Raw genomic sequence first — 27,254 nt, forward strand, 5'->3', positions numbered from 1 at the left:
TATCTTTTTAGTCTTCGTTTGTATTTTTAAAGGAGAAGGGGCACAGAAGAGTAGTATCTTGCTCCAATCAATTAAATTCTATTCTGTCATATCAAAAATTATAAAAACTACCCTTAAGTCACAAAACACTAACGGTGTCTTACCTTTATCATAAACTATTTTTTTCGAGTTTAATTAAACATTAAACAATTAAACACAAAACTTAAACATTACATAATCTATATATCTATATATCTATATAACTATATAATACATTTCCAATGGACACAAAAAGTAATTTAACACCTATTTTTTAAGATGGCAGACTAAAAGTCTTAAATAAAACCTATATTGTTACATTTTTCTTCCCATTTTATCCTTATCATCCCCCGAATCGTTCTCTTTCAATCTAGCTTTATGATTGAATCTCTACAGCCACAAACGAATTCAGTTCTTTCGTATTTCCTCCATCAATTGTTACTGGCCATTCATACCTGATTCAATATACCAATTTAATTCCCAGATACGTTTCATACCAGCAATTATTTAACATCGAACCCATCATGGAACTGGGTACTCATTTGCAGAAGACAATGGAGAAGGGGAAACCAGGCACGGCCTCCGGCCGGCCACCTGAAACTCGCAATAACAAGGACAGTGATTTGTTTTCATTTTAGGTACGTTTTTGCAGTTTGATGCTCTAATTGGAACTGGGATTTCAATTATTCGCCTCAATCCACAAAATTGTACGTTTTTGCAGTTTGATGCTCTAATTGGTACTGTGATTTCAATTATTCGCCTCATTCCACAAAATTTTCTTTTGAATTCGCTTGCTTTCCTCTGTTTCGGTTGATTAATCGAACACCCGTTTCGATTTCACAATGTTTGTTTTTGAATTTTCAGTTTAGCCGATTAGGGTTTTGGCATGATACTCAAGAGGAAGTTGAAATAGACAATTCTAATTTAATCAAGTGCAGTTTTTCCGACTATGGTTCAAAGCAAAATTTGTACCTGATGAAACAATGGTTAACCGGGCAGGGTTAACACACTGGTCTCGTCAAGCAGGGTTAATCCCTTGATCTCGAGGATCGCTGGCTGGATCGCCTGCCGGTTGATCTCCTGCACAAGGAAACAAACCGTGACTCGTAACAAGGAGGATGGGGTGGGGGGTGCTCCTTCTTACCACTCTCCGGCGTGAGAATCAGTAGTCTACTTGGGAAGCAAAGTATGATAGTAGTAGTAGTGAGAGAGTTGTGAAGAGATACCTCAAACCTGGTTTGGGGTTGGTATTTATAGCCGAGGAGTGAAGGAGGAGGTGCACGGATAGACTGACGACATGCTGCACCTTTGCAGGTGTGTCAGGCATGTCGGCTATGGAGGTGACGCCACGTCAGTCTGTCGCTTACGTAGACCTGACAGGCGGCTGCCATTGGTGCTACTTGCTCTGTGGTGTCAGTCCCACTTGCTGAGTGCACAGGATGCGGTGCGGGCCGCATCGCTGTTTGCGGTAACTGTAGATGCTCCCGCGTCTCACTCTTTGATCAAGAAATACGCGAGATGCGGTGCCAAGCCGCATCGTCGTGGTGGTGACTGTTGCTGTTATCCAGCTCCCTTGTATTGATAGAAGTGTTCACTGGATGCGGTGCTAGGCCGCATCGCTGTGAATACTTCCGTTTTCATACACCAGATGCGGTGCCGTGCCGCATCACTATACCGTTCTCATATTCCAGGTAAGTCCTCCTCCATCACTGGGCAGATTGGATTCAACCACTGCATCTGCGCGTTCCCGTACGGACGCAGGTGGGTTGTTAGCTAGTGGGGGTTTTGATAAGGGTAATGGTCACTCGCGGTCGATGCTGACGCGAGATCTGGGACCATACCCCTTCAAGTCCCCCCAGTCTAGTGTTGCTGCCATATGCACGTTGCATGTAGGAGGAGTACTGGACTATGGTGTCTAGAAGGTGGTTTGGAGTCTGGAGAAGATTCTAGGCCATGTAGATGGTCTTTGCTCTTCGTAAATCAAGCTGGAGATCTGGAAGGGTCATGTGACGCCTCTTCCGTACCAGTGAGAACGTTTCGTCTGATGCGAAATTCTCAGCCTCGGGTTGGGTGCCACCTGTTGGTGTGTCGAACCAACCTTTGAGATCTTGCTAGGGGTGTGCACAAACTTCGAACCAACCTCTGAGATGGTGGTTGAAGATGTGCACAAACTTCGAACCAACCTTTGAGGTGGTGAATGAAGAAGAGAGTGGTCTTCAGTAGTAATTGGACATGTAATGATGATCCCATTTGTGGGGTGTTCATGTTCTTCCAATTTAGCTCTCAAGTAACCGCACGTCCTTTGCGGTTACCTCGTTGCTTGACATTGTTGGCCACGGTTGGCTGAACAATGTTGGATACTTGCGTCATTGTTGGCCATGTTTGGTCGAACAATGTGAATCTGGATAATGGTCAAATAAACATGGTCATAGGCATGGTCATGCCCACCATTGTTTATTCTATCCGTCTTACAAGTAGGTTAACAAAGTCATAAGCAGACTTGTTACCGCTGTTCGGCCGCTTGTTGTTCGACGAGACCTCTTTAGGTGAGTGGGAATCTCGTTCGCATCTGTTCCTTAGCCACTTTCCTTCACGCTCCAATGCCGAGGAGCTTTCCTTGAAGTAGCTTCGTTCATCTATGTGATGACTTAGCTGTGGCTCTTCCGTAGCAACCATTTGCGGAGCTATTGGTGTGTCTGCAGCGACTCATGAGTGTCTGCGGTTTTGTAACCCCATACTTGCTTGAAACGAGTGTGTTGCTCGGATGTGGCTCTTGAATGATCAGGAGTCAGGGTTGCTGATGTGCGTGCACGTACATTCCCCTCCTTCTTTTTGTTGAAGAAGTTGTTTACGCACCCTCTGTTGTTGTGAACCGGACAGGAGGGATTTGAAGCTTGAAGAGAATGAAGGCAATGCGGTTTATCTGTTTCTGAGATGCGGTTCAGTCCAAAGAACAACGCTGGTTCTGAGTATCTGACACACCTGTAAGGCTCGTGTGTGTCATCTCCGCATATTCCACGTGTGCTCGTGGGTATGTGCGGATATGTTTATACCCCCTTAACCATGGAAGGATATAATTTTTAGCTATTTTGAGGGGTATGTAAAAAAAAGACATGCGGTATGGGTTATGGTTCGGTATACCAGAGAAACCGTATGCCGCTTGTGTTTGGATAATGTTGTCGCTTTTTGTTGCATACGTGGCTGAGCGCAATGAAAGGACATTTGCACTTCCCGAGGTCATCAATGCACTGTAGCAGGAGAGTAAACGTCTCCTATGTCAGGCGCGTGTGTGGCCACGCGCGCGTGCTAACCGTCAGCGAAAACGTCGCTTGACACGTGGTGCCGCATAATTCGCTCTTTCTGGACGTGATGATTCAGTTTCCATGCTGCATTAATTGCGATCGGTATATAAGGGGAAACCGTTCGTGGTTTCCCCTCACTTGTTCAAAATTTCAAAAATTCCGGTGAGAGAAAAAAGATTCCTCTGTCTTCTCCGATAAGGTTTTCTGAAATTCCGGTGAGGTGGTTTGAGTTTTTAGTACTCCTTTCCTTTTCTTCTACATCTCTTATGGCTGAACCATCAAATCCACACAATGTGGAGGGTGAAAACCCTGAACAGCCGGTGGCGGCGGCTGATGAAGATGAAGACGATGATGGTGGTGCCCCCGGTGGTGGGCTACCGGTACTGAAGTGGTCAAAGGGTCACTTTAAGATCTTGATGACCAGCATACACATGGCGGATGAGTGGGGTGCCACCTACCCACAAGAGGGTGACACCGGTGCCGATGCTCCGGCGGGGTATATCACCCTGTGGGCTGAGTTTTTTAACGATGGCAACCTCCGATTGCCGGTGACGGTGTTTGTTGCCGAGGTGTTAGAATACTATCACCTTCACATATCCCAACTGAGTCCATTTGGGATGTTCCGGATCAGGAACTTCGAGTACACTTTCCGTGCTCATGGTTTGGACGTCACCGTTGAGAATTTCCGGCGGTTTTACCAGTTAACGGTAAACACCGGATTCTTTTCTTTTAATCAACGACATGGGAGCCTGAAGTTGATGACGCCTCCCAAGGGTCTGACGCAGTGGAAGAGAAAAATCTTTTACGTTAAAGCCTGTGCGGTGCATGCCAACATGACTTTTCGGAACGTTAATGCGGGTGTTACTGGGGAAGATATTCCTGTCGCTACCGCAAAGACTGTGGATTGGTTCTCTAGGCTTCGGCCTATTGAACTTAAGAAATTGGACAACAATCAGCTGTGGGTGTTGTGAATGATGCTTACCAGGCCGGATAGGAGGGCAAGGCCTGTTGTGCGGGAAAAAAATGGTGGTAAGAATTATCACCCTTGTGCAGTTTCCTTGTTCCCTTTACTTGTTTCACTGACTTTGCATGTGTTTTATCAGTGGATGCTCCCTTATGGAAGATGTTTGAGCCGGACTTCGAGGGGAAGGTTGAGTTGATTGCGTGCGGGGAACGGGAAGGTTTTAATTTGGAGATTGTTGGCAATTTCCGCGTTCCCACGCGTGAGATGTTGAACGCACCTGTGCCGGAAGGCGAAGGTATCTTCTAAGGTTCCCTTTTTGTTTTAAAATTCACCCTTGTAATCTGCTTGCTTGTTTGTTTAAATGCGGGTAACCTTGGGGATCTGGGTAAGTTTGAAAAAACTGTCCCTAAGAAACATGTGGAGAGGAAACAGGTGAAGAAACCCGCGCGGGGTCGCGGTAAGGAGAAAACTGAGGGTTCTGTCGCCCCTCCCTTGGTGCCGCATGCCGCAGGTATATCTCGTTCTTGTTACCGCAGATATACCGATTACGTGGTAGTATCTGACACCCTTGAGGGTTTGGGTGTTCCAGGTGGTGGTGCGGCTGCAGGTGGGGCTGCTGCGGGTTCCACATTTGCTGGTGAGAAGAGGAAACCCGAGCAAAAAGTTGCTGGTGCTGGTGAGGTGAAACTTCAGAGGTTGCAGGCAAAACGGTCTACTGGGCCGACGCAAAAGAAGCCTGCTGTTACTGCTGGTAAGTGATTTATAACTTTTTTCAAGTGTTTGTATGGATAACTTGTTTTCTGATAGTTATTGCTTTCTTTGTTTTGCAGAACCTCAAGATAAAGATTTTTCTATCTTTGACGCTCCCTTGTCTCCCCCGCATACCACGGCTGCAGATGCGGGGGTACCGAAGGAATCTGCGACACCTTTTGTCAAAGTGGTGCTTGATCCGACCGTGCAGGCGGAGAAGACTGTGGAGAAAACTGTGTCCCAGATTTTTGATACTGTTAATTCCTCCAACAACCTGATCACTCCAAATGATGCTGATGATTTGGATTTGAGGTTTTCTGATGCTGGAAAACAAAAATCTGGGACTGAATCGCAGAAGTCTCCTGCTGCTGAGAAGGTTTCTGGTTCCGCATCTGGGGGTGCGGGTTATGAAGGGCCTCCAATTCAGCCCGGATCGGAGTACCAGCTATCACCGACCCCCCTGGAGCGTTATGCAGGGGGATGATATTTCCAATGATCCTTCTGCCTGCAAGGAGATTCTGGGTGGCCTGGGCACCCCATATGAAACTGATCGTGCCCGTTCCGCACCCGTGAACTGCGCATCAACCAACTTTCCACCATGCTTGTGGGAAGTTCCATAGTGGCGAATGCCATTCTGGAAGATTACATGGTGTTGGGCCGCAGGGAGGAGGAAGCTACGCGCTTACGGGCCGAGGCGAAAGAGTTGGTGAGGGCTGCTCGTGCGGGTGCGGAGCAGCTTGAAAAGGATAGGGCTGCTTTTGAAAAGCAGAAGCAGACTGAGGAGTGGGCTGCGACTGCCAAGCTTAAACAGGTTCGTACCCTTGCTAAGTTACTTTCTGATGAACGCAAGGGTTGGAACGAAAAACTTTTTGATGAGCGCAAGAGCTGGAAAGTATCCTGCGCCAAGCAGAATGAAACATTGTTTCGTGTTCGTCAGGAGTTGACGAATGCCAAGGCAGCAAATACTGCTTTGGGTAAGGAGAAGGCTGCGGCCGAAGCGATTGCTGTGAAGGCCATGGAGGCAGAGGCCCGGTTAGCAAAGGCGCTTAGAGAGGCCAAAGAGGCGGGGGCCCGTGCTGCAAGGGCTCTTGAAGAGGCCCAGGAGAGGGAGAGCCGTGCTTCTAAGGCTCTTGAAGAAGCGAATGCTGAGCGCACCCGTTTGAATCAGGTCGTTGGGAGCCTTCAGGTATGATTTGCCTTTCCTGTTTTATCTTTCCTTCTGCCTTTCGAGAATGTTTACTAATTTTGTGCAAACTGCTTCTTGCTTTTGAAAGGCTGGGGTGCAGACTCGCGAGGCCACGCTTGCTGACATTACTTCCCGCGTCACTATAGCTGAAGAGCGGGCTAACGAGGCTATCGAGGCTAGAGATGCCTGACTTCTACGTTTAACCAGCTTGAGACTGACCGTGAGTGGATGCGGTGTCACGGTATTGCACATGTAAGTATCTCGTGCCTTTGCATTTACTTGGATTAACACGTGATGATCTTATTGTTCTTTGATGCAGATTGTTAAAGCTATCATGGACGCGCCTGAGACCGTAACTGTATAGACTTGATCAAGCAGCGTGCCCGTGATGCTGGTTTTAAAGCTGGTTATAACCGCTGTATTGGCCATATAAACGTTTTGTCTCAAGGCGGTTACACTAATGAACGGTCCGGGTTTCGTGATGTGGACACCGAAGCGCTTCTTGAGGCGGCTGTTGCATCATTTTATGACATGTCTCTCTCTTCTGTTGAGAAGCTTGATGAATGCTTAGATGCAGCGGACTATGTAGACCGGTTGCGAATGCTATATGCCGATGCGGAAGAGGAAAATACTGATGGTGACGGCCAAGATGGCGCGGGTACCAGCGGTACAAAATAGGACTAGGTTGGCCTGCGTGCCCCTTTTTTGTTTTCCTCTTTGTATATGTTAGAACTTTATGTAAATCCGTTGTGCACCACTTGGGTGCATGAATTTTTTGAATATAAAGTTTAACTGTTGCTCAATTTGTACAAGTGTTTTTACTTCTTGCATGTTTGAACGTGTGTATGCGAAACTCTACCCGTTGTGAACGGGGTTGAGTATACTCTATACCTTTGTCGTATGAGTATTAGTTAATTCCGTCGTTTGCCCTGTTAGGGTTTAGGAATTGTGTAAGTTTTGTAAAAACCTGTGTGTATCCGGCTGGATAGACACTTAATGTTTTGCCTTTGCTGGCCTATTACAATATTTGTGTGTGGTTAGCACTTTGTGTGGGTATCGCGAATGAAGATTTTGCCAACCTGTTTTTGCGGATACCGCAAAGTGGAACACGCATTTGTAATAGTAGTAACAAACAATATTGCATTGAATTGCTCGTTTATTTATTTGCAGGTGGCCTGCGGCCCGATAGGTTACATGGAAATGTAAAAAACATGTCTTATATGTAGCAGCGTCTAAGCTGTTGTGCATTCCATGTGCGTGCGATAGTTTCGCCTTCTAACGTTTGTAGTTTATACGCGCCTTTGCCCAAGACCTCTTTGATGAGGTAGGGTCCTTCCCACTTGGGGGCAAGTTTTCCTGGGCGCTCAGCGTTAGATGCTACGTTATCGCGAAGAACGTAGTCTCCCGGGTTAAATGTACAAACCCACACGCGTGAATTGTAGTATTTTTCAAGCTTGGTTTTGTACTTGGCCTCGTTGATGGCAGCGTTTTCGCGCCTTTCTTCTAGGAGGTCCAAATCAAGTCTATGTGCTTCATTGTTGGCTATTTTGTTGATAGCCAACATTCGAGGTGAAGGAAGACCTACTTCTGCGGGGATTACCGCTTCTGAGCCATAGACCAGGCTGAACGGTGTTTCCCCGTTGCTTGTTTTTGGGCTTGTCCGGTGAGCCCATAAGATGCTTGGGAGTTCATCGACCCAGCCACGTCTGGCTGTTCCCAACCTTGCTTTGATGCCTTCGACTAGACTTTTGTTGATACTCTCAACTTGGCCATTCCCTTGCGGGTGTGCCACGGAGGAGAATATATGTTCAATATGTAGTTCTTCTAGCCATTTTTGAAATTCGTCGGCGGCAAAGTTGGTGCCGTTATCGGTAAAGATGCACATTGGTAGACCGAAACAGCAGATGATGTGTTCCCAAATGAATTTCCTCATTATCATAGCAGTGGTTGAGGCAAGTGGTTTTGCCTCTACCCATTTTGTGAAATAATCGACAGCTACTATGATGAATTTGACCGCTCCTGGTGCGTCTGAGAATGGTCCGACCATGTCGATTGCCCATTTCTGAAAGGGCCATGCGGTGGTGACCGGGATCAAGTTGTTCTTGGGCCGCAAGGTCTTGGGGGCATGCCGCTGGCAATTAATACACTTGCGCAATTCTTTGACGGCATCCAGGTGCATGCCGGGCCAGTAATACCCAGCATTCATGATTTTAGCCACTACCATGCGTGGTCCTGCGTGTATGCCGCACATTTCCTCGTGTATCTCTCTGATGAGGTATGTGGCATCTTGGGGGTCGACACAGCGTAGGAGTGGGCCTAGGTATCATTTACGGTATAGGATACCGTCTCCCATTTGATAATGGCACGCTTTGTATTGCAACTGTCGTGCCTCTGACTTGCTCTCGGGAGTCACACCTGATTGCAAGTATGCAATGATTGGTGTCATCCAGGATGTTGTACCGTACTGGATGACATTGACTTAGCGCAGGGGTACGGAGGGATTCTGCAGAATTTCAATGCGTATCTCCTTTGCCAAGTGTTGGAAACTGGTGGACGCGAGTTTTGACAGTGCATCCGCGGATTTGTTTTCACTTCTGTTGATATGACGGATATTGAAGGAAGTGAATTTTGATTTTAGTTGTAAGGCTTGCTCGAGGTAGAGGATCATGATATCCCCTTTTGCGGTATAGTCACCGTGCACCTGCCATGCGACTAACAAGGAGTCGACGTGTGCTTCCAGATGTTGTACGCCGAGCTTCACTGCTAGACGTAGCCCTGCCAATAGAGCCTCATATTCTGCCTCGTTATTTGTGCTTTTGAAATCAAGGCTGATTGCATAGGTAAGCTCTTGGCCATCGGGGCTGACGAGTCGCAGACCTGCGCCCGCACCTTTTTCGTTGGACGCACCATCGGTAAAAAGTGCCCATATTTCTGAAGAAGGTGGTGGTGATGCAGGGTTTTGTTCTTCCTCGCATTCTTGGATGCGATTTGCCGGTACCTCGGCGACGAAATCTGCCAGGACCTAGCCTTTGATTGCGGGGCGCGGCTTGTAGTTTAGCGTGAGTGCGCCCAGCTCGATTGCCCATTTTGCTAATCTCCCAGAGATGTCAGGTTTGGATAGGATCGGGCCGATCCTGTAGTTGGTTAACACCGTGATGACGTGGTTTGCGAAACAGCGTCGCAACCGTCTTGATGCGTGTAGTAGTGCTAGTACCAACTTTTCCATTATTGAATATCTTGTTTCTAAGTCGTTGAGCATCTTGCAGATGTAGTAGATGGGTGTTTGAACTCCCTCTCGCCCACTATTAGTACCGCACCCACCGCATTGTCTGCGGCGGAAAGGTATAATATAAGTGGTTCGTCTTTGCGTGGTGCGGTTAGAGTTGGGAGTTGTATAAACACTCCTTCATTTCCCGGAAGGCATCTTCAGCCTCTGCGGTCCATTGGAATTGTTCTTTCTTTACACAGTTCCGCAGGGTCTTGATGAAAGGATAAGACTTAGCTGCATGGTTGGCTAAGAATCTATTTAGTGCGGCTAGCCTGCCGGCTAGTCGTTGCATCTCTTTTATTGTTGAAGGCGATGGCATGCGCTCGATCGCCTGAACTTTTTCCGGGTTTACCTTGAATCCATCTTTGGTTACGATGAATCCAAGGAATTTGCCTTCTTCCATTCCAAACGAGCATCTCCCTGGATTGAGCTTCATATTGACGCTTCGCAGAGTTTGGAATGTTCTTTCGATATCAGTGAGCATGGTATCCTCTTCCATGCTCATGACGACCAGGTCGTCCATGTAGATTTCGACACTTTTGCTCATTTGCTCGCGGAAAGTGTCGTTAATCAGTTTTTGATAGGTTGCGCCCGCGTTGCGTAACTCAAACGGCATTTTTGTATAGCAGTAATTTCCGGTAGGGGTGCTAAATGTCGTTTTGTCTTCATCCTTGAGTGCCATCTGTACCTAGTGGTAGCCTTTGTAACAATCGAGGAAGCACTTCCATCGAAATGGTGCGAGGTTATCGACCTTTTCGTCGATTCCCGGAAGTGCGTAACAATCCTTGGGACAGGCTTTGTTGAGGTCTTTGTAATTGACACACATGCGCCAGCCCCTGGATGGTTTTTCTACCATGACCGGGTTGGACAACCAAGTCTGGTACTTGACTTCCCGCAGGATGCCTGCGGAGAGCAGTTCTTCGACCTGCTCACGCATCGCCTGGTTTTTTGCGGATCTAAGGTGGCGTTGGCCTTGGATCACCGGCTTGATACCTGGTAAGGTATTCAAGAAATGTTGCGCAATGCTGCGTGGGACCCCGGTCATGTCTGCGGGTGCCCACGCAAAAATATCTTGGTTCCTGAAGAGCAGCTGCTTCAGGTGCGCTCTAGTGTTGGGGGACAAGGTGTGGCGCAACGTGACCTTTTGTTCTGGGTATTTTGCGTTGAGGACCCATTTTTCTGGTTGGTTGTTGGGGGTCGGCATTGCTATCTTGGTCGGATGCAGTTCGTCCGACGTCATAACTTCCCTGCGTGCATAGATTTTCGCGACCCCTGTTTCGGTTGGGAAACCGATTGCAGAATGGGGTACGGACGTAATCATGTTGAAATCACCTTGGGATTCCCTCCCAAGGAGCACGTCATATTTGGAAGTATGAGGTAAAACCATGAAGTTTACCTCTTCTGTTCGTGTGTGCCTTCCGCTGGTGAGGCGCACAGGAAACGTAATTTGGCCAAGGGGAAAGACAGTTTCCCCTGCGAACCCGGCCAACGGGTAATCCACTGCGTGCAACCGATCTTTGTCTTCCTGATCGAACTGGTTGAAGCATTGCTCGTATATGATATCAGAAGTACTGCCTGTGTCGATGAATAATCGCTTGGTGCAGTAATGAGCTAGTTGGCCGGTGATAACGACAGCGCGCCTGTCTCGCGGACCGCCTCGGACTTTTGGGATGACGACTTGCTCGTCTTTCCAGTCATTGTCCGGTTTTCTCGCCGCCTTGCGAGGCCTTCCTTTGCCTCCGTTGATCATATGGGTTGAGGCCACATACATGGTCCTCTTCCCTGAGAAGGTACCCTCGCCATGAGGTGATGCGTTTGGTGGTTTTTTGCCCACCGGGCAACAAGTGCTGCAGTTTCCCCTCATTTACGGCTCGCTCAATCTCTAGTCGGAGACTGATACAGTTGTTTTTTGTATGGCCTGAGTCCTTGTGGTACTCACAATAGAGAGTGAGATCTTGATTTTTCTTTGACTTCATTGGTTGGGCCGGTCGCAGGGTCTACGCGTCCGTAAGGAGGACTTCGCTCGGCGACTTGGTGATCTCGGTCTAGTTGCGGTCCCGAGATTCTTTCTTTGACGCCCGGTTATCCCGTTGGGCGTTAATTGTTGCCCTTGCGTCAAACTGGTTGGTACGCGGGAAGTATGGTTTGGAATCGCTGCCGCGATTCCCTGCGTCCCGATTGCGCTTATTGCTGCGCTTGGGCTCGTAGCGGGAGGTTTGACCTTCCGCTTGGGGCAGTGCCTTTGTGAGGTGCGGTTTAAAGGACCGCTGAGTCTGGGCGTATGTCTTGACCGCAGTCATGACATCTTCCCATATCTTTGGCAAGCCATCTTTGCCGGAGATAGTCATAACCATCTGTTCATCTCTGACGGCTTTGATGAAGTGGTTATGTGCCATTTGGTCAGCCACGTCGCCTATCTCCAGGCATTCTTTATTGTATCGGACGACGAATGCTTCGAGAGATTCGTCGTCCCTTCGCCAGATATTCATGACGTCCATCGTATCACGTACGTGACATCGCTGCTGGCTGAAATGTGCGAGGAACTTTGCATGTAGTTCCTCAAAGGAGGCCAGTGATCCCACTGGGAAAGAATCGAACCAAGCCCTGGCCAGACCCATCAGGGTCTGGGGGAAAAAATGGCACCAGGTGGGCTCGTCCCACCTGCCGTTGCACCCAGCGCCCATGAAAATGTTAATGTGATCGTCCGGGTCGGACGAACCGCTGTATTTCCCAATGTTGAATGGGAATTTTGTGGTGGTGACATGGGCGTGTGCGATTCTTTGGGCGAATTTAGAGTTTTCGGCCGCGGCTCTTGGCCTGTAGGGTTGGTTCTCGGGGCGCTTTGCAGCGCGGAGGTATGTGTTGCGGGGGTGAGTGGGAGGAGAATAGTTGCGTCCTCCCAGTCTGCTGCTAGTGGCATGAGAATCCCCGCAATATGTATGGTCGTCCGGGTCGGTACGGCCATATCCTTCGTGTTGGGGCTGCGGTCCTAGCCGGCTTTGGATGCCAGAACCGCCGTGGACTGTGGATTGCCGGCTGTTATCGCCTTGGGGGCGCAGGCGGCTTTGTATTGGGCCTCTGGTACGAGACCCATATGAGGAATCGTCCTCATTTATTGTGCGGACCTCACAGTAAGAGGATCTGCGGTCTTCACGCCTGCTTCTGGAGGCTGGACGTGAGGGTGCCATGCCGTCATATTGTAAAATACGAACCGCAGGTGTATGTGGTGCCGGGGTAGGCCCGGCTTGTACTTGCGCTTCAGCGCAAGCTCGGTTGTATGTTGCGGCCAGCAGGGCTGTCTGCTGGTCATACCAGGTGTGAGGGTCCATGTCCGGAGGGATCACAGATGCGTACTGTGATAGGTCGTGTCCTAACGTTAGAGATGGACCCCTTTGCGTTGATGTGCCAATGTGGTTAGGATTTGGGATTGGAGGAGGGATCCTCGTAGTCCCTGAGTTGGTGGGGTTTAGGTTATCCCCAGTAGTGTTATTCGGACGATCAGACATGATCTTTTAAGAGGGAGAGGGATGGTACAAAAAAGTGCTTAAGAGTAGCGGTGGGCGCCAATGATGAAACAATGGTTAACCGGGCAGGGTTAACACACTGGTCTCGTCAAGAAGGGTTAATCCCTTGCTCTCGAGGATCGCTGGCTGGATCGCCTGCCGGTTGATCTCCTGCACAAGGAAACAAACCGTGACTCGTAACAAGGAGGATGGGGTGGGGGTGCTCCTTCTTACCACTCTCCGGCGTGAGAATCAGTAGTCTGCTTGGGAAGCAAAGTATGATAGTAGTAGTAGTGAGAGAGTTGTGAAGAGATACCTCAAACCTGGTTTGGGGTTGGTATTTATAGCCGAGGAGTGAAGGAGGAGGTGCACGGATAGACTGACGGCATGCTACACCTTTGCAGGTGTGTTAGGCATGTCGGCTGTGGAGGTGACGCCACGTCAGTCTGTCGCTTACGTAGACCTGACAGGCGGCTGCCATTTGGTGCTACTTGCTCTGTGGTGTCAGTCCCACTTGCTGAGTGCACAGGATGCGGTGCGGGCCGCATCGCTGTTTGCGGTAACTGTAGATGCTCCCGCGTCTCACTCTTTGATCAAGAAATACGCGAGATGCGGTGCCAAGCCGCATCGTCGTGGTGGTGACCGTTGCTGTTATCCAGCTACCTTGTATTGATAGAAGTGTTCACTGGATGCGGTGCTAGGCCGCATCGTTGTGAATACTTCCGTTTTCATACACCAGATGCGGTGCCGTGCCGCATCACTATACCGTTCTCATATTCCAGGTAAGTCCTCCTCTATCATTGGGCAGATTGGATTCAACCACTGCATCTGCGCGTTCCCGTACGGACGCATGTAGGTTGTTAGCTAGTGGAGGTTTTGATAAGGGTAATGGTCACTCGCGGTTGATGCTGACGCGAGATCTGGGACCATACCCGTTCAGTACCTTTTCGATATATATGTGTTATTGCTTATTCTGTTTCTAAATCTCTGAAAGATAAGTCCATTAAGCCTTCAATTTATGTTTTTTGTTCCTCCAGCAAATTTCAAGGTTAAAATTGAGCAAATTCAAGGTTAAGATAGGGTTCCTCTCACTCTATGAATCCGCCGGTGATGGTAGCAATGGGTTTTGGCCTTTCAGCTAAAGAACCGATGTTTGTGCAAGATTCTGAATTTTCAGGTAAAAAATTCAAACTTGTTTTGAGTTTGTATGAGTCTTGTACCCTAATTAGTAAACTTGATGATTTGTATAATCAGTTAGGTTTTGAGTTTGTATGATTCAAAAAAAAAAAAAAAAAAAAAAAAAGCCATACAGATTCAAGTTTATTGATGGGTGATGATGGGTTTAACCAAACATAAGCGACCATTTACGTAACCCTAAAGCACATCCTACTTGAATCTGTATAGAGCGATCTATCTTCCGTCTAATCAAGTTGTTGCGTGTTTGGATCTTGAACGCATAAACAGTAATCTGGTAATTCTATTGCTAATTAGTTACTTATCTGTTGATGTTCTACTTTTATTTTATTATTTATGTAAGGTTGGTTAGTCAATGATTCAATTCAGGCTATTTAGCTAAACAATTAATAAATGAAAATTAGGGCCTTTTTGCTACTTTTTAATTGAATTTACTAGAGGGTAGGCCCGTGCGATGCACGGCATGACCAACAGTTAGTGTCCTTTATTTTGTGGTGCGTTCGGGAAAAATGTTTATGCATGGATAAAAGGTGAATAGCCAAAAGACAATGTAAGAGAAGCCATACAAAACGTCATAAGAGCTTGTACCATAAGCCAGCCACACAAAATTTAAGGCGTGCATAGCACAGGAAACTTTGTTTGCGGAATGTGTTTAAGAACAAACTTGTATGCCAAGTCTAAAAACATACATTACAGGAAAAAAACTTAAAGGAGTTCATAAAGCTTCCGGTTTATTCAATAATTCACGAAATCTTCTGCCGCTAATACATGCCCATGTAGTCGCCCTTCCCCTTAGTAGTTTCTTGCCTACAATAGGTTTAAGCAAGTAAACATAAGCAACGACTATGAGTTAGTCAAATCAAATATCTTAACATATGTGCACGCATGACTCTCCATACATGACTAACCCATAAAAATCATTGAGAGAACTCACTACCATATGAAAACCTTAAATCATATTACAATATGCTACAATAAATTAAATAAAACCAGACTAAATTGTAACTGCCTAAAAACTTGAAATGACTATTAAACGAACTTAAACATAGATAAATGAAGGTAAATGAACACACATAAACAAATTTTTAAGTGAACTAACTTATGAGTGTAGCGACTGCAGTATGCACGTAAAGAAACATGAAACAGTAACAAAATAGATTACAACCAGTCTGCCATTATTAACATCATAGATTTCTTATACATAAACTTTAACGCTAAGTAAAAATATCAACAACTACCATGAATATAAACAAAAGGTATTATAAGACCAATAAAGTATAGAAACAAAATGGAAGCGAGCGAAGCAAAGCAGGTTAATTGGGCGAGGGAAGACTCTGTGTACTAACTTGCTTCTTTTATTCGGTAGGTGGGCACTCGTCATGAACCACCTAGGATTTAGAATGCAACAATGAGTGAAAGATATATGGTGTCAAAGTGTACATACCAAAAGCTATTCATCTTATTTGCTTAAAAAATTTATATTGTAGAGTTGGCATAGTATAGCACTATAGCAGTATGATTTGTAACCTTATTGTGATCAAGTGTGAATGAGACCATTGAATGAATAATGGGAGTAGCAACAACAAATTTGTAGATTTGGCCGTCATAGGATGCCATCCTTGCCTTTCACGACCTTTGCTTGATGAGATACCCATGAAGTGTGAGTTAAACTCCTATTTGTGGGTTCTCCTTCAAGGCCTTTTTGCTGATTATTTTAAGCCAGTTTACAAATGATGAACATAATGGTAAGCGAAGTTAGTTGCTTGTATTTCTTGAAGATAGAATACAAATATACTGATAATATGAACATACTGCAAGTAATGTTGCGGTATAATGTTCATAAGGCATGCAATTATGCTCCTTTGAATTATCAGCCAGCTTCAAAAAAATGAAAAGATCTGTTAGTAACAATCTTCTTTGTCATTCATTAACATATTCAACAAAAAAGCTCTCATTCATTAAAAGGCCACAAACAGGATGAAATCATGAAATAAATCAACACAAAATAAACAAATCATTAAATAAGCTAAAATATATACTCACAATAGGACAATCCCGCCAAAACTCAGATAATGATTTCCTCTGCAGGCAAGGAAAAAGACAACTAATTAAGAAGAAATTAGACCAGAAATAGCAGAGCACAACAATTCTTCCACAATTAGAACAAAGAGACCACAAATTTAGTAACTAAAACATTATGATTATGCATTCTTATTCATATACATCAAATAAAATGAAAACCAATGAAAGTATGAAACTCACATTTCTCAAATAGCTGAACTGAAATGGAGGCAATGCACCTGTATCCACACGGTTACTGGTGTTCCTTAGTGAAAGCAAAATATCCATTTGTAACACCACCGAATATGTTATTATTTCCACGAACTCTTTCTATATCAAAACTCAAAATAATGCGACTAAACAAACTGGAAATAAAAACGTACCTGAACCAAATCAGAATGCGAAAAGAAAAAACCCTTGCAATCAGACCTATGACACGAATAAAAAAGATCTGAACCCAATCAGAGGCGAGATGTATATGAGTATTTAAATAAACAAACCAACTAATCGTGCACGACTATCTCCATATAAGCGACATCCGGTCAGAATCGTGGCCGGAACCCTTTCTTTATCTTTCAGATGGTCCGTAATTGCTCATCAAAGTAACATTCCAAAATACATAAAACAGTTAAAGGAATTGCATATAACCATATTCAATACATATATTTGCATGAAACTTTTTTATAACCATCCAATTATTAAAGACGTATGAAGCTCTAAATCAGATAAAGACAAAAGAAAAAAAACATACCAGTTGAGAGAAATAGCAGGGAATAGAGCAACCGCACCTCGAAAAGTGATAAGGAGTCCCTTGCCGGAGGAGTAGAGGAGAAGAGCAGGCAGAAAATGCGGATGACACTTCGTATACCACCTTCGATCCTCCGTTACCTTACCTTGACTGAAGTCGTTACCCCATCACATCACCCGGTTCGTTCTTCGGAACCCTAGTCGTCACTCAAAGATGTGGCTGCTGACCACCGGCGAACTACCGTCACCATCGTCACTATATGTCACCCTTGAGCTGTGATGTTACCCCCATCACCCTCGTCGTCATCTCCTGAGTAACAGATGATCACCGGGTAATGTAGCCGGCGACCGTCCACTCTCTCTCCAGGCCCCTCTCTCTCTCTTTCTTTAACCCTGGATGTATCTAACTTTGTAGACGTAGTGTTATGTGAATGCGAATGTGAAAAGGAAGTAAATAATAGTCGATAAATTGATAAATAAATAAATTTTAATTAAAAGTAAACGATTCAATTGCAATTGCAAGTTGTAGGAAACTCTTTAGTTTCCAAGGAGTTATTGAGAAAAAAGGGTAAACAGGGATTAATGTTAAAGTTAAATAGGTAAATTACTTCTCTTTGAATTCCATTTAATATTTTTTAACTTAAAGACTTCTAATTTACCTCTATTTCATTATTTGTAAACTTTTAGATTATGATTTTGGAATATATTTTTTAATCAATATTGTTTTAAGTGTTGAATTTATAACATCATAAATTTTGACTTTAAAAACATTCAAAATAATATTGAAAAAACTGTTTTACAGCAAAAGTAAATTTTTAAACCATGGTTGCATGACTATTCTCTTTAAAAAAAATAATGCTTAAGAGCTATGACGTATTATATATAAGCAAAACTTTCAATTTTCACATAACAGAGGCAGAAGCTTATAAAAAAATAGGCAGGGCTTATAAAAAAAATGAATTCATATCATTAGGTTAATATCTTATTTGTAAACAATTATATTACACATTAAATCATAAAATATGTAAATAATGGTATTAGAAAGGGGAAAAATGTAATAATCATTTAATAAGTTCATTAAAGGTAAAATAGTAATTCAATAGGAGTAATTTTAATAAAATGGGTAAATATGTAACATGTATGGTTTAAAAGGGGAAAATATGTAATTGATTTTATGGGTTGAGTATATATGTAATAAATAATCTTAGGAGGGGGATATATGTAAATGACCTCATTTAAAACAACCATAAATTTTGGTTTTAAAATAGTACATATAACTAAACTTTAGAATATATATAGATGTTTGATTTAGGTTTGTGTTAGTGATCGTATGCACAGATAATTATTGACTTTTTAGTTTTTACTAATCCCACATCATGATATGTTTTTGTGTGACATTAGTTGTGACGCTGGATGAAATTGTGTTTAAAGTTGTTAAATTTATGAATTGTTATAGATCTTGATGTTGAAAGTTGGGGCCATTTGGTATATATCATTTTTTATAAAGATTTGGAATCGCATTGATATGACTTGTTGTAGTCAGAGTAGACTTTGATCCATTTAAGTTTATTCATGGGCCAGGAAATAAGTCAGGATAGGTTATATGGTTATCGGGCCGGTGTAAATCGGGTTAATTAAATGGTTGGAAAGAGCTACAATTTGGTGGTCTTTAATGGGCTGCAAAAGTGATTAAACAATGGTTGCGATTTAGTGGGCTATATAGGGCTACAATAATGGATGGAATCAAGGTTTAAAAAAACGGAAACGAGTTTCGAGGCGTTTTCCCTTCGCCTCACGAGGCGTAAGCCTTCCGAGGCGTAATCCCGAGGCGGAGTTAATAAATAATTGTAACTAAATTCATCATCAAATTCATCAAAATTAATCAAAAACACTAATAAAAAAGACACAAATTGCTTGAAATTAACACAAAAACTCAAAAACAAATATCAAAAACCCCTGAGGCGCAGCCTTTTTAGCGCCTCAGCCCCTCTGAGGCGCACATACAGTATAAACCCCCTGAGGCGCGCCTCAGAATCGTCTTTTGGCCGTTTCGCCTTGAGGCGCACGCCTCAACCGTTTTTTAAAACCATGGATGGAATTATGGAAAATAACTTACATGGCTGCATATTTGGTTAGTGGACTGCATATTTACTGCCATTTGGTCTGCATATATACATGGCTACCAAAACAATTTACATTTCTTGGGTTTGAGATGTTATCTATCAATACATAGGTGCCCCATTTTCTTTTTGTATCTACACAACAGTCAACATATAAAGAAACACTGACATGAGGATTGATGGCATGTTTCCCAATCATATGAAATCTTCATATTCCATGTGCTATATTTAGTTGTTGAAGATCAAGACTAAGATCTAAGCAATGAGTGGATGTCGTGTGACTTTGCTTCATGTAATTAATTTAAATCATAGAAGTATACATAGAAGCATTTAAATTTGCATACTATCTTAGTTTAATACCTTCTTGTTGTTATATGATATATGACTCAATGGTATAATAGTTCCTTTCAAAACTTGAACCTACTGTTGGATTACATAATGAGTAATTAGAACTTCATACAAAATGCAACAGAACGTACAATCCGATACATTAAGAGTAGTGTATTCAATGATGTATTTTTTAATTTTTTTTCCTTTACTTCTTCTAATTTTTAATCTTTTTCATTTTTTTAATTTTCTTATTTTTTAATTTCTTTTAATTTTTTTTAATGTTTAAAACTTCTAATTTTTATTTTTTTAATTGTTTTTTACTATGACCTCATCCAGACCCACACCCACCTTAAATCTTTCCTTAATAAACTCATCCTAACCCATGACCCAAACCTGCCCAACCCACCCACTTTGCCAGGTCTACCTACACGTACCTGTTTTAATTTTCTGTTGAAAAAAAATAAAGTGTAGTTTATTCTGGTTTTGTTTTTCATCGGTTATGAGTTTTGTTCAAATATCATAGAGATTTTATATAACTTTTTTAATCACTGTTAAGTATTTTTGATATGGCGTTGTTTTCTGTGTGTCTAATTCATAGTTATTAAATGCATTGGGCTCACTCAAGGCGCATAGGCGTTGCCTGGGGCCTAGAAGAAAGTAGGAAAAAAAGCGAGGGGCTAATAAAAGGCCTGTGCTCTACAATTTTAACACCATTATTTGAATTTATACCTCAGGTATGTTATTTAATAATGACATCATTGTTATATTTTTTTTTAATACTCCTTAAATCCTAACGACATGTTTACAATTTAAGAACCTCAGGTATGTAGACAAGAATTTTTTTTGGGCATTTATGGGTGCAACAACTTTGTTTCCCGGTATTGAAATCGGTATCCTTGTTGGGGTGAGCTACAGTTTCTGTATTGCATACTTCTTTTTGTGATGGTTATAAAGAAAAGCTAAATAAGCGTTTGTGGGTCCGCCCAACCGGCCGTGCCACATTCTAAAGACGGCTTGGTTGTGAAATCTTGAAGAAGATGTTTCTTTATTAATTTGATTATAGTTTATAGCGATGACGGAGTTATAGCATCCTTTAATGTCCTAAACGGGGCGGTGATTCCTTTCGGTCCGTGGAACCTGACGTGCAACGTGCGGCATAAAAACATAAATATCCGCGGCAACGCGCGGGCATTCCCTTATTTCAACTGTAAAAACTGATTAGTTTTAAGTGATGCAACATCTCAAAGTGTTAGAATGATAGATCTCTATGTAAAAAGTAAAAAGTAATTCGTTAGTCCTAAGGTTAAGATTTGATCCTAGAAAGGCAATTAGAAAGTCTGGTAACACGATGGATGAGTCCCTAGAAATTGCATGGTAATTCATTGCATTTATATCCTTTAGCATTCAAAATTCTTGTAGTTGTATAATTGATATACACGATGGATTTTTATATTCATGTATATAGAACTTAGTATGTTATCTTTTAAAATCTTACCCAGCCGTAAAGCGCGGGTGCTTATATATATACACATATATCTATATATACACACACACAACATATATCTGATCATTTAGTGTTAAGGCTTGGATTATGTTCCGTCTGGTATTGTCAACTCCGCCGCAACGCGCGGGTTCCCCACTAGTAAAGCAAAAGGGATAAAATTATCGTACTCCCAAAGAGTTAAAAAGCGAAGTAACGATCACTATTAGTTCTTTTCCTATTCTACTTTCACTGTTCAAATTTTGACCACTTTATTTCTGGTTATCTGAGACAAGATTTTGTTTTCATAACTATGAAACATGAAAATTGTGTATTTACAAATAGTGACACATTTGATAAATTGTTATTCTTAGCTCAAGAAATTGATCAAACAACATCTATCCATAATGAGTAAATTGTCAAAATCGTCTTTGAGGTTTGAGCATATTTGCCAGTTTCATCCAGAACAACTTTATTATTCCATATTGCCTTTACTTTTTATACCATGTTTTTTCTACCAAACATTTAGATAAAAATAACAAAAAATCTCAAATCTCAAAGATGATTTTGACAAAAAGTAAGACATTTGGATGAAAATATCTAAAAATTTCAAAAGTGAAGGGCAACATAAGTTATTTTGAATGAAACTGACAAAAATGCTCAAATCTCATAGATGAATTTAGCAATTTTCTCTTATCTTTTTTACCCTTGTCAATTATCATAAACGTATATTTGGCAATTTTCTCTAATCTTTTTTACCCTTATCAATTATCATAAACGTATTTAAATCCTTTTACAAAGAGTTCTCCGTGTTTTGACCAAAATGTTGAATATGGTTCTTAGATTTTTAAAAGTACATTAGTTGCTATAGTTTGCACTTTGTAAAATATTTTTTTCTATGTATATTTTTCTTTAAAAGTACGTCTTGTTCATAAATTCCAGAACATTTACAATGAAATGCTACTCACCAGATTTATTTTGTTGGACGACGACATAGACATAAAGCACGAGAAACTACCGAGTAAATAAAACACCACCCGAATAAAGGGTTACAAATAAGTAGAAATTAGTAAGAAGAAAAGGCAGAGACAACTGTTAGATTCAACACAATAACAATACGATGATCAAAGCCTCTGAAAGGTATTTCTTCTAATAAAAATAAATGCACGAAATCGGATCGAATGGCGTAAACGTTATCATTCCTTTTGTTCCTCGCTTGGTTTGGTCGCCCCGACTTCCTTAATCTCATCACCTCCCTCATCCTGTACCAATGTTCATATGTCAAAACAATCGACATTCACATTCAAAACGCGTATCAAAACATAGTGGTATTTTAGTCATACCTGCATATCGGAAGTCCACAAAGTAAGATTGTCACGAAGAAGTTGCATGATCAAAGTGCTGTCCTTGTATGAGTCTTCGCCCAAAGTATCCAACTCAGCAATTGCTTCATCAAACGCCTGCGAAAAGAGGTTAAAGAATCTTGTTAGTTCGTGTTCCCAAATGGTATGTAATCTTAGACGCGATTACAGTTTTTAGATCTTATACCTGTTTGGCAAAACCGCATGCACGGTCTGGTGAGTTCAAGATCTCATTAAGTAAAACACAGAGAAGTTAAGAGCCAATCCTAGACGGATCGGGTGTGTCGGGGCAAGTTCAGCATTGGCAATGTCCTGCAAATCAAATTGTATATTACAAATCGATAACGACAAAGCAATTGATGATAATTAAAATTCATTTAACCTAATCTATCAAGGAGTTGCTTCTTAACGATTGATTTCTATACACAATAATATAGAATTAAAAACAAGTAGATGAGAGAGAGTTATCCTCTTCATATGACTTAACATATATAATTATGTTCACTAGAAACATGATTGAATCGAAAATCAGCGAAATCAATAGCAAAACCTAAGTTAATCATACTTCAAATACTAATGACCCTACACAAATCTACATAGAAGTATAAACAAATAACGGAAAACGAAAACATATCAATATACATCTGCAAATGCAAATGAAAAGCAATAGTATACGCCAAAGAATCATCTAAATATTAAGTGATACTAGCAAATCTACACATTGTATTGCATTTAAACATACCAATTACTTTTGTATTCCTTCAATTCATAAATTGAAATAAACCTAATTTAACTTCAAAAAACACCTACAAAGTTCAAACTTATATGTAAATCTACAGTTCATTAAATTAAAACATATACAATATACATCTACAAATGCTAATAATAGAAAAGCAACTGTATAGATCAAAATATCTTCTAGCAAATCTACATATTTTACGACATTAAAACATATCAATCGCTTTTCAATTCACACATTCATATAAACCTATTTCAACTTTCAACACACAATCACCTAAAGAGTTATAACTTACACATATAAATCTACACTTTCACATAACTATTCATAACAGTTACACTCCATTAAAATTAACACACATCAATAAATGCAAACAAAATAGCAATCATATAAGTCAAACTTCAATATATCTTCTAAACTCTAAATAACACTGTCAAATCTACACACCATATCATATTAAAACAAATCAACACATACAGTCATATAACGATATAAACCTAATTTAACTTTCAACACATATATAATTATGCAAATATGATAACAAAACCCTAACCTGAGCAGCCTTATACGCATTAAGCGTACTTTCCGATCAGCACCAGTTTTAAACTCAGCCAGCCAGATAGCGATGATAATCTCCCTTCATCTTCAAATAAAACACCTTCGAATCACCAGATCCAGCAGACGGAACAAGTTTCGAGTCCAGAAGCTTCAAAAATGTTCGATAACTCCTTCTCGATCTTAGATCTGTACTCCTTGATCACCGTTACATGCTCCTGGTTACCGCGAGACTCTTCCTTCTGCTCAATCGACGATATTATCCACCACGACGCACGGCGAGCGCCGATGACGTTCTTGTACGCGACGGAGAGCAGGTTTCGTTCCTCCACGGTGTTCTTCGGTGTCGAAGACTTTTTCCATGAATTCTACCATCTCTTCGTAGCGTTCAGCTTGTTCGGAGAGCTTTGCCATGTATACGTGCTCTTCACATGCCGTCGTGTCCATGGTAGACGGTAGGAGTGAGGGGAATTAGCATTCACATCCAAAGAACTAAATTGTGAGTGTGGGGTTTTTAAAATATAAAGAGTATAAAAAATGGTTGTGAGTGGATGAGAGAGAAAAATATTACTGTTCATCTGTATATTTGGTGGGACACTGTTCACCCACTATAATTTTTTAATATATATTGAAAGTGGTTGTGAGTGAAGGAGAGAGAAAAATGTAATGATAAAGGTATAAAAATATTATTTAATTGAAAAGGAGAGAGAAACAGTATTTGTTTTTAGTGGAAATATATTGATACAGAAGTTGTTTTTTAGTGAAATGTATGTATAATTTTAAGGGACTTGGATGTGAATGCTCTTAGACTATCCACTATGGTGACCAAACTTCCCAAACGATTGCCATGTGGATAATAAGACAAAAAAAACAAGCAATTTTTTAATTTAATAATTCATTATTTCACACAACCAGGTTGTGTATACAACCCAAGGTTGCAACCACTTATATTAATATTTATTGTTTTTTTTTTTTTTGTCTTTTTCCTTGTAAACAATAACTATAAATCATTTTATTTAAGAAAATATTAGTTTAGGTTGGGTTGTGATTGTGGGTGAAAAATTGAATTGGGTTGGGTTGTATAGGTGGAAGAGAGAGAAATTAGTATTTTAATGAAAGATTGGGTTGGGTTAGGTTGTGATAGTGGATAGTCTTAGGGTTTGGAAATGAGGTTTTTTTTTAAAGAGAACGTTTGGGGGTGGAGAGAAAGGGAAGGGGGGGTTTTATAATAACAATAAGATGGTTTTTTTTTTTATTAAAAATTAATCTATTGTGTTATTTAGAATTTTATTGAAAACTAATTGAACTGTGATTTATAAAGTAAAATCTGATTTGGAAGTCTATTAATAGGGGTGAGCATGATACTAATATCGTACTGATCTTGAAAATACTAATACCGAATTTCGTTAAACTGGATACCGATATCGAAACCGAAATATTCGGTACGATACAGTATGGTACCGGTATCGGTACCAGTGTCGGTATTTGAAGGTAAATTTCGGTATTTTACGCTACCGTACCGAACCGATACCGATCCTGAAAGTACCGATAGCGAAAATGTCAAAAAGTGGATACTGAATCTTGTACCGAAAAAATTCGGTACTGTATTTTCGGGATCGGTATCGCTACAATATTTGATATCAAATGCTCATCCCTAGTGTATGATCTAAAGATCATCTAGCTTATTTTTTTTTTTTTTTTTGGATAGAAGCGGAGTGGATCAGATTGGTTGCCAAAGATTCTAACTTCTTTTGAAAGAGTTAAGTTGTTTAGACTAGTAAGTTAAACTAGACGCTCTACAGTTATTTAAGGACCTTATACTATTCTTGAAAGAATTTTAGATATGAATGCTATTTGAAGATTAGGAAAATTAAATGAGATAATTATATTGTGTGATGATGAATATATTGATGTTATAGATAGTTATATGATGAAGCTCTATTTTCAGTGTTTATATATATATATACGTAATTCATTTTAGTCCCTGAGTTTTGTTCAAATTTGTTATTTTAGTATAAAAAGTTTTTTTTCCGCCTCTGGGTTCCTGACTTTTCCCTTTTGTTGCCATTTTGATCACATTGCTTAACTCAGTCAAAAAACATGGTTATAACCAGGGGTATTTTTGTCATTATAAAAAAAAAGTTTATAAAGTGCCATTTTAGTCCAAACCTGTATGTTTTTTACCTTTTCTTTTTCACCTTATTTACTTATTTTTAAATTTTATTATTTAAACAAACACACCCATATTAAATAAGGGGTTTTCTAATGGCACACCTCCTGTCTATCTACACACTTTTTCAATTCAATACGCATCTGAAAGGGTAAGGTCCTAAAAACCTCGCTCCGAGTACTTGGGACCATACCACCAGGTCAACCTTTTAACCCTCTTTAGATCTTGCGCGGCTGCGCACCGGTCCAACAAAGAGAGCTTAGAAGAAAGGCAACAATTAACACCTGCGCGCCAAAAGGAAGTTAACAAGTCCTTGCGCTATTCCCTGTAACCAGCAGGGATAAAAATCCCAGTTAAGCACTTCCGAATAATAATACCCAGACTTGGATATTATTCACTAAGCTGATACCACACGATAAGAAGTCACACTAGATTACGGCAGTAACCTTCTAGAAGACTCAATCGTGCACCACCAGACGATTATAACCATCTAAGACACGTGTCATCATCATGGGCCACCCTGGAATCACGATGATGGCATGGAATTGGGGGAAAACCTCCACTCGCCCACTTTCCACGTGGCAACTCCCCAGCCTTTGATTGAGATCGTGATCCGTGTGCACTCACAATCCGATCAAGAGGAATTAACGGAGAGAAGATATCCGCTTACGGGGTTAGCATCTTCCGTTAATATTTCAGCAACAAGTTTTCCCGCCCAAACTCCCGGCTATAAATAAGAGGATAATTCAGGTATGAAACTCAAGTCACACTCACTTCAACAATACTTCTTCTTCTTCATAAACACATACTTATTCTCACGCCGGAGTCAGGTCAAGGAGAGAACCTCCCTTCTCCCCTTGACGAGGCTGACGGTGTTCTGTTTTGCAGTGTTCACCGGAGAAGATGACATGTCCCTTCGAATCAAACGAGAGAAAACCCCCTTTTTATGTAGAACCTAACCCTGGATAACTCGATTCCGGTCTTGTTAACCAGTGTTTCTTCATTGGCGCCCACCGATTTCTCTGTTTTATCCGTTTCTCTCGTTTTTCGAATTGACTCAACTCATCGGCAAGATGGCCCTCGGCCGAATGTCGTCAACAATACCCGAGTGGACGATATTGTAGAAGAAGCCTCGGATGACAATGAAGCATAATTCAATCATCCGAATGAACCCATCACCCCAGGGATGCAGCCAGAGATCCCTGTAAGCTCAATTCTACCCCCAGGGGAGACCCCAATCTCCTGGTATGTCAGATCTCAGGGGGCATTAAATGCTGTGCACACACAGCTATGTGCGCAAACTGTTCCCCAAAATCAATCACGAAGGCCTGTATCCCGGGCTAGGACACCATCAGTACCTCGTGCTTCTCAACATGAGGGGCCATCACGGGTCCAGATTGAAGACACAGAGGTTTACTCTAGATCTCCTTCAAGATACGAATACACTCAGACAGAAAATCACCGAAGAGAATATCGAGATGAGTCACACCCTAGAAGACCATCAGT

At 41.8% G+C, this 27,254-nt stretch overlaps 1 protein-coding gene, 1 long non-coding RNA gene and 1 pseudogene across 6 annotated transcripts; 1 reads left to right on the forward strand and 2 right to left on the reverse strand.

The window, feature by feature from the left end:
- The first annotated feature begins 339 nt into the window (after positions 1-339).
- On the forward strand, positions 340-20,846 carry LOC110884030. 5 transcript variants are annotated; one of them, XR_002560851.2, is made up of 5 exons: positions 340-656; positions 883-970; positions 14,029-14,168; positions 20,042-20,177; positions 20,258-20,846. It is a non-coding gene; the product is annotated as an uncharacterized LOC110884030 (long non-coding RNA). The 5 variants fall into 5 exon arrangements; XR_002560852.2 differs by lacking the exon at positions 340-656 and adding an exon at positions 727-755; XR_002560853.2 differs by lacking the exon at positions 883-970.
- On the reverse strand, positions 15,340-17,262 carry LOC110884031 (glycosyltransferase BC10-like). The gene is made up of 5 exons (XM_035979103.1): positions 16,448-17,262; positions 16,229-16,267; positions 15,998-16,063; positions 15,713-15,890; positions 15,340-15,573 (listed from the first exon to the last, which is right to left on the reverse strand). Exons 1-4 carry the CDS (start codon positions 16,532-16,534, stop codon positions 15,789-15,791), a joined length of 294 nt encoding a protein of 97 aa, XP_035834996.1. The 5' UTR covers positions 16,535-17,262; the 3' UTR covers positions 15,340-15,573; positions 15,713-15,788.
- Positions 20,847-21,869: 1,023 nt separating the features above from the next.
- LOC110884032 lies at positions 21,870-24,064 on the reverse strand (annotated as a pseudogene).
- Between the last annotated feature and the right edge of the window lie 3,190 nt (positions 24,065-27,254).

This window comes from Helianthus annuus, chromosome 10, assembly GCF_002127325.2.
Source record: "Helianthus annuus cultivar XRQ/B chromosome 10, HanXRQr2.0-SUNRISE, whole genome shotgun sequence".
Taxonomy (NCBI): Eukaryota; Viridiplantae; Streptophyta; class Magnoliopsida; order Asterales; family Asteraceae; genus Helianthus; species Helianthus annuus.

Excerpts from the sequence above, each read along its gene's own strand:
- LOC110884031 (XM_035979103.1), bottom strand. The coding sequence starts at position 16,534 with ATGGATATTTTGCTTTCACTAAGGAACACCAGTAACCGTGTGGATACA. Across the intron at positions 16,268-16,447 it reads AGTTCAGCTATTTGAGAAAT|AGGAAATCATTATCTGAGTT; the intron begins GTGAGTTTCATA and ends CCTTGCCTGCAG. Across the intron at positions 15,891-15,997 it reads ATACCGCAACATTACTTGCA|CAAAAAGGCCTTGAAGGAGA; the intron begins GTATGTTCATAT and ends TAAAATAATCAG.